General features: G+C 37.7%; 2 protein-coding genes across 3 annotated transcripts in view; one reads left to right on the plus strand and one right to left on the minus strand.

Moving 5' to 3' along the window:
* Positions 1-3438: 3438 nt before the first annotated feature.
* Positions 3439-4940, minus strand: LOC107870011. Its single transcript, XM_016716391.2, has 2 exons — positions 4603-4940; positions 3439-3844 (listed from the first exon to the last, which is right to left on the minus strand). Exons 1-2 carry the CDS (start codon positions 4938-4940, stop codon positions 3613-3615), a joined length of 570 nt encoding a protein of 189 aa, XP_016571877.2. The 3' UTR covers positions 3439-3612.
* Positions 4941-5702: 762 nt separating this feature from the next.
* Positions 5703-7848, plus strand: part of LOC107870012 (U4/U6 small nuclear ribonucleoprotein PRP4-like protein) — an 8818-nt gene continuing 6672 nt past the window's right edge. The window contains exon 1 of one of the 2 annotated variants that reach the window (XM_016716393.2): positions 5703-5948. The gene's annotated coding sequence lies outside the window, so the exon portion shown is untranslated. The remainder of the gene's footprint in view (positions 5949-7848) is intronic. The other variant, XM_047412327.1, reaches the window with a different exon arrangement.

Below are 7848 nucleotides of genomic sequence, written 5' to 3' on the forward strand. Positions count from 1 at the left end.
GTGAAACGACAGATATACCCTTACGGTCGTTTTGATTGTTGGTTAAAGTTATGCATGTATACTCATGAATTAGTTAGTAGAGAAGATATAGGTGGTTTGTGATTTACTCATGGTGATGTGAAATGACAGAATTACCCTTACGGTTGTTTTGGTCGCTCGTTAGAGTTATGCATGTATACTCATGAATTAGTTATTTCATATTTTACGTACTCCGACCATTTCATCTTATTTTATGTGACACCTTACATATTTATGTATTTATAAATCATTTTATTAAGGGCAAAAGAGAAATTTTAAAGTTAAATTATTTCTATTCAGTTGTTTGGTTGTAGAAATATACTTTCCACCGTCCAATTTTACGTAGCATACTTTCCATTTTAGTCCAGCGAAAAAAAGAATGTCATCGTACTATAATTAGAAATAATTTAATCTTAGTCCTTTGGTACACAATATAAGGTGAATATTTCATGGTTAAATTAGGTACTTAATTTATATTATATTGAATTGATGGTAAAATTTATTCCAGTAGCAATTTATACCACCAGCCAAAAATGGTATAATTTAATATACCAAATTTAGTCTTGAAATATTTCTATCTTATCCTATACAATGAGACTCTGAGAGTATATAATTTGAGGCGGTTTGTAATTTACTCATGGTGATGTGAAATGACAGAATTACCCTTAGAATCGTTTTGGTCGCTGGTTAGAATTATGCATGTATATCTGAGTTGGTAATCCATGAATATTTCATCTCGTATGTACTTTCTCCGTCCATTTTATGTGTCATCAAAAAGAAATATTTTTTAAACTTATAATCTAAAACAATCCTTACATATTTGTGTTGTAAATAATTTCATTACGGAGAAAAAAATAGTTAAATTAAATTATTTCTAGATGTGGTAAAGTAATATTCTTTTTGGAGCAAACTAAAAAGGAAAGTATGCCACATCAATTGCTGCAGAAGCTTGAGGGTATTTTTGTCCTTTCACTTAGAAGCACATAGGAATATTATTTTCAGTATTTTCTTATACCTTTTTCTTTCTATAAAGGAATATTACTCAACTCCAATAGAATATGCTAAATTTTGCATTGTAATACTCACTACTACTTGATTATTATAGTACTAAAAATAGCATTATATTTTTGGAAATCTATTAAATAAAATAAAATTGTGTCTAATATAAATTACCTAACTACAAAAGTTGTAAACTACTTATTTGCTTGGGTCAAATTTATCCTTAGTGTTATAATCATGGTTGAGTAATAATGTATCCTCAAATTGAATTTTATTCATGAAAATTAAATTATTTAATTTGATGCAAATATAAAGTTCTAATAAAACAACTCATAAGTATCATAATCTCTATAACTAATTTTATTAGGGAACATAATTTTAACCATATGTGATGTACAGAGGTCAACCGTTAGCGATTATGAGTGTATATTTGATTTTGTGCATTCTTCGCCAAATTCCTGCTCCGCTAGTACTACCTCCAAAGTAAAATGTGCATAACGTTTTCCCCCAAAGTTGGATTGACAAGAAGATTGTTCTACCGTAAACTAAACTCGAAGAACTTTCATTTGACAGATAAGTAAAATGTGCATAACGTTTTCCTCCAAAGTCGGATTGACAAGAAGTTTGTTCTACTGTAAACTAAAACTCGAAGAACTTTCATTTGACAGATGAGTGAAATGTGCATACCGTTTTCCTCCAAAGTTCGACAAGAAGTTTGTTCAACTGTAAACTAAACTCGAAGAACTTTCATTTGACAGATAAGTAAAATGTGCATAACATTTTCCTCCAAAGTCGGATTGACAAGAAGACAAGAAGTTTGTTCTACTGTAAATAAACTCGCAGAACTTTCATTTGACAGATAAGTAAAATGTGCTTAACGTTTTCCTCCAAAGTCGGATTGACAAGAAGTTTGTTCTACTGTAAACTGAACTCGAAGAGCTTTCATTTGACAGATAAGTAAAATGTGCATAACGTTTTCCTCCAAAGTCGGATTGACAAGAAGTTTGTTCGACTGTAAACTAAACTCGAAGAACTTTCATTTGACAGATAAGTAATATGTGCATAACGTTTTCCTCCAAAGTCGGATTGACAAGAAGTTTGTTCGACTGTAAACTAAACTCAAAGAACTTCCATTATACAGATAAGTAAAATGTGCATAATGTTTCCTCCAAAGTCGGATTGACAAGAAGTGTGTTCGACTGTAAACTGAACTTGAAGAACTTTCATTTGACAGTTCAGCTTATAAATCTCCATGTAGTTGTAGATATGGTCACTCAAAGTCAGAAGACATCAACTTGACTAGTTAACTTTTATGTCACCTAGAAAATTTCGCCTTTGTGAACTTCGTTGGTTAGGCTTATATACCTCTACATTCTTCACGTTCAAGTAGTTTAATCAACGTTCAGTTTGTCATACACGTAACAAAAAGGTTCGCGAAATGGAAACTCAGGTTTAGAATCCCCCTAGATGAAGCGAAAACCGTGGAGAAAGGAGGAATGGCATGTGTCATACCACTACAAATCGATCTATCCATCAGCGATTCAGGTCATCGTTGGTATTGGCAAGAATGTTCTTCTGTCCTCTGCCGGAGAGGGAAAAAAAGGCCTCCGCGGACAACTTTTAGTTTATGAAAGTAGGCGAAAAGCTCTACTGTAAGAGGCAACTTGGCAATGTTATAGAAGTAGCATGCATACGCGATGGTCGCCTTGTATTGCATTCTGCAGATAGTCATCGAGGATAACTGTACCAATAGGGTGCTCCAACAAAAGAGTGAAAGGGTACGTATATACAAACCAAGAAGCTATGTCAACGACTCAAAATCTGCTCGTGCAAGGTCCGGCCTCAACTAGCCACTATCGGCTTGCTAGAATCACTAGCCGCTGGCTCCACTTTAGCACGGTGCAATCATTATCAAATTTGAACTTTTTGTGTATCATTTCTTTTTCGCGCGTGGGAAGATCAGTTTGCTGGTCTTGGTCCCGTAATGCAGAAGGGATGCTCTCCGTAGAAATCCTTTCTACAGTGTTGACACGCGGAGAAGCTGCAACAGACGGTCTGCATACACAGACGCTGAATGCTGGTGTTAACCGTGGCATCTGTAGAGTAAGACAGGTTGCATCTTTTCATCGAAAAAAGCAAACAACAGAAGGAAACAAGATTCAAAGAAGGCTAAAAAGCGGAGATCCGGAGAGTTATGCAACAAAAAAGTGGCCTCGAAGAAGAAGGAAGGTTTTACAGAAGAGCGATGATGATGAGAAAGAGGACTATAAGAAGGGGGGAAATGGATCAGCGCTAGCTTTGAAGCCGGGGAACCAGAGTAGCCCTCTCACCATGCAGTTGAACCACGGACATGCAGCTTGACACGACAGGACAAACTCGGTTACAACAATTAAGGCGAAAGGATGCTAGTTGAATCACGCGTTTTTGAAGCCAAAAACTACACATGAATGGCTTTCGTGATGTTTTTTCACCATTGATCTCATTATTGATAGAATCGACTTCTAATTTTCCGAGCCTTACAAATCATCTATGTAAATCAAGACAAACAAGATCGAGCGAGCAACAAATTCTCTTAATAGACATAGCCAACACAAACTATTCAGACGATTCTTTGATAGGCTTCCCTTTCTCTCTTAGCTTCGCGATGGATTCTTTCATAGCTTCCTTTCTCCTCTTACTAGCTAGTACTTTAGCCAAGACACCGCTGACATTTGGATCCTTTTTCTCCGTTGGTGGTGGTGGTGGTGGTCTTCTTGCAGCAGCATGTGCTGTCTTGTTACCTGCATTCAGCGCCACCGCGACTCCTGCCAAACTCAACGCCAAACTCCTGCATCAATACCAAGTACATCACATGTACATTTTCAAGAATATCTTCTCACAATGCAGCATTTTTTCGATTGCACTGCATGTATACAACAACATCCTCAGTGTATTCCGACAAAGTGGAGTCTGAGGAGGGTAAAGTGTACGCAGACCATACCACTACCTCAGATGATGTAGAGAGATTGTACTGCATGTATATCTAGCAAAAATTATATAGTAGTGACAACCTATTATAACCAAACTATGTGTATGAAACTGCTCATTTTCGCATATTTGTTGCGCGTTGACTAATACAAAGCGAGGTTTGGGGAGGACAGAGTGCACCTGGACCTTAGCTCTACCCTAGGCGCTAGCCGCAGAGGCGGAACCAGGATTTCAAGTAAAGGGGTTCAATATTCAACGAAAACTAAGTCGAAGGGGGTTCAACACCTACTATAACCACATAAAAAATAATTTTAATTATGTATAAATAGTATATTTTTCCGTCGAAGGGGGTTCGTAAAGAGGGCTGGCTGCGCCTCTGGCGCGAGGTAGATAGGCTGTTTCTGAAAGACCCCCGGCTCAAGACAAGAGCGGACCAGAAAAAGACGTAATGGAAGTACAAAGGACAATAGGTAGTAACAAAAACAACAGATAATAGCATCGATCAAAAGAACAAGAAACTACAAGAGTACTAATCCTACTACGACTACTAGTAAGGGCAACAAGACAAGACAGTAGACACACGTATCTACTAGTATGGACACACTCCTACCTACTAACCTGCGAGAGACAATATTTGCATCCGATTCGCCGCCTTGATGATGAAAATCCAAGACTCTAGAAGAGCTCACCAAACTAGCATTCTTCTTTGTTGTTGATAATGAGGTTAGTGTAGCTACTGCTACTGTAGAAGACAATAACTGAGCCATAATTTTAGTGTGTGTGTGTATGTGCATTTTCTTGAAATGAATTGTTACATTTCTATATGTCAAGAACAAGAAATGTTCTTCTTGTGGTTTCAGTGTGCTTGGATAATAGTAAGCATTTGGCTTTGAAATTGTATTGGTTAAATCTTGATAAGTGTGGACCCTTCTATGGCATTTCCTTATCCATTCCATTTCTGTCTATACCCTAAACCATTCAAAACTAAGGTAACATGTCCACGATGCGTGTGTCTGTTTGTTCAACTTTATACAAGTTTAAGTATCTACTTGTGCACATCCAGAGTTGAAGAACATAAACGTAAGTTGATGTCAAGTTAAAGGGCACGTTAATGCATTATGCCTTTTAGAAAACTCTCTTTAGATTTCGCCAGCGACGCTAGTCTTTTATGTAGTTTCCGCTATGAACGTTTACCTCTTTCTTTGATTATTTGTTTGAATCATTATATATAATCGGAGGACATGTATGTTTAGGTTTCATCTATATACTTGATGAAATCTGACATATCTTAACCAAACCTTTCGCATGGGCTCGACGCGCACTTGTATTTAGAGGCTTTAGTGGTCTTTGATTTCATTGCATGTTGTTTTGTTTGGTTCAATAATACCGCTTATATATCCTAGTGAATTTTACGGACCTACTCGAAAAAGAATCATATACAACCCATTTATATGCTTAATTTTATAACACTAACTCCATATTTTCGGACACATGATATTATATGAAATAAAGAGTATAAAACATCAATAAATGATTTATCTTATTTTTAAGATTACTAAATTAAATTCATATTTTCTTCTTCTTCTCCTCTAATTATAATTACAATTACTCCTTTTTCCTCATTTTATGTTGCAGTTTTTCAAGAGTCAAATAATTGATGTTTTTAACCCGAAATTTGACTACAAAATCTTCAATTTTTTCATAAATATATGAAAAATTTACGATCAAAATTAAATTTATTTGAATTTTGAAATTCAAAAAATGACATATAAATTAAGACCAAGGGATATAAAATTCTGCTTATTATTTCCCCCTCTGTTTTCCCTTTTTACCATTAAATAAACCCCTCTTTTCTCTCTTCCCGTTAATAAACGCTCCTTAATCCTCCTCCGCCGGAGCACCGCCGCCGCCGTAAAGTCCACCGCTCCTTGTCCACTTCGACCAGAATATTCCGGCGAACTCCGGTAAGTCTCTGTATCCTTCTATTGTAAGAACTAATTTGTCCGCCTCTGATTCAAATTCCTATCGGCGATTTTTTCTGTGTATTTCGAGCTAATTTGTTGGGGTTGTATTCATGCGAGTTTAATTTTTGTGTATTTTGAGTGAAAAACAAAGCTAAAATATCTCGTTTTTGGGAGTTCAGTACCTGAGCTAAGCGGTCGCCTCTGATTCAGTGTCCTATCTCTGATTTTTCCTGTGTATGTAGAGCTAATGTGAGTTGTAAAGCTGGTTATTTGCTGATATTGTATTCATTCGAGCTTAATTTGTGTGTTTTTTGAGTGAAAAACACTGCTAAAATGTCTCGGTTTTTGGAGTTTAGTACCTGAACTAATTGGTCCGCATCTTATTCAATGTCATATCGGCGATTTTTGCTGTGTATTTTGAGCTAATGTGAGTTTTACAGCTGGTTATTGTGGTTTTTTGAGTTTAGTACCTGAACTAATTGGTCCGCCTCTAATTCAATGTCATATCCCGATTTTTTTCTGTGTATTTCGAGCTCATGTGAGTTGTACAGTTAGTTATTTGTTGAGATTGTATTCATTCGAGCTTTATTTTGTGTTTTTTGAGTGATAAACACAGCTAAAATATCTCGATTTTTTGAGTTTAGTACTTGAACTGATTGGTCTGCCTCTGATTCAATGTCATATCGGCGATTTGCTGTTTATTTAGAGCTAATGTGAGTTGTACAGCTGGTTATTTGTTGAGATTATATTCATTCGAGCCTAACTTTTGTGTTTTTTGAGTGAAAAACACAGCTAAAATATCTCCTTTTTTGTAGTTTAGTACCTGAACTAATTGGTCCGCCTCTGATTCAATGTCCTGTGGGCGGTTTGTGCTGTTTATTTTATAGCTAGTGAGTTATAGAACTAGTTATCTATTGAGATTGTATTCGTTCAAATATTTGTGTTCAAATATTGGTGGAGGACGGCCACATAAAGAAGAGATGGCAGTTGTACTTTCATAGGCTCTTGAATGACGAGGGGGACAGAGCTATTGTGTTAGGGGAACTGGAGCACTCAGAGGAGTGTCGGGATTTTAGCTATTGTAGACGTTTTAAGGTAGAAGAGGTTAGACAGGCAGTCCGCAGGATGCGTAGGGGTAGGGCGACGGGGCCGGATGAGATACCGGTGGAGTTTTGGAAGTTCGTTGGAGAGGCTGGTGTAAGGTGGTTGACTGGATTGTTTAATGAAATTTTCAGGACGGCAAAGATGCCCGAGGCGTGGAGGTGGAGTACCATGATCCCTCTCTATAAGAATAAGGGGACATTCAGAGTTGCAATAACTATAGGGGAATTAAGTTATTGAGTCACTCTATGAAGATCTGGGAGAGAGTGGTCGAGGTGAGGCTGAGACGGATATTGTCTATCTCGGAAAACCAGTTCGGATTTATGCTCGGCCGCTCGACGACGGAGGCAATCCACCTGGTACGGAGGTTGGTGGAGCAGTATAGGGAAAGGAAGAAGGATCTGCACATGGTGTTTATCGACCTGGAAAAGGCTTACGACAAAGTCCCCAGGGAGGTGCTGTGGAGATGCTTGGAGGTGAGGGGAGTACCGCAGGCATATATCAGAGTAATTAAGGATATGTATGAGGGAGCGAAAACCCAGGTGAGGACGGCGGGAGGAGACTCAGAGCATTTCACTGTCCGGACAGGATTGCATCAGGGATCTACTCTTAGTCCCTTTTTGTTTGCATTAGTAATGGATGTGTTGACGCGGCGTATTCAAGGGGAGGTGCCGTGGTGTATGCTCTTTGCAGACGATGTAGTTCTGATAGATGAGACTCGAGGGGGTGTAAATGACAAATTAGAGATGTGGAGGCAAACCCTTGAGTCTAAAGGGTTCAGGGTGAGCAGAAGCAAGAC

This window comes from Capsicum annuum, chromosome 5 (assembly GCF_002878395.1).
Source record: "Capsicum annuum cultivar UCD-10X-F1 chromosome 5, UCD10Xv1.1, whole genome shotgun sequence".
In the NCBI taxonomy this organism is placed as follows: domain Eukaryota; kingdom Viridiplantae; phylum Streptophyta; class Magnoliopsida; order Solanales; family Solanaceae; genus Capsicum; species Capsicum annuum.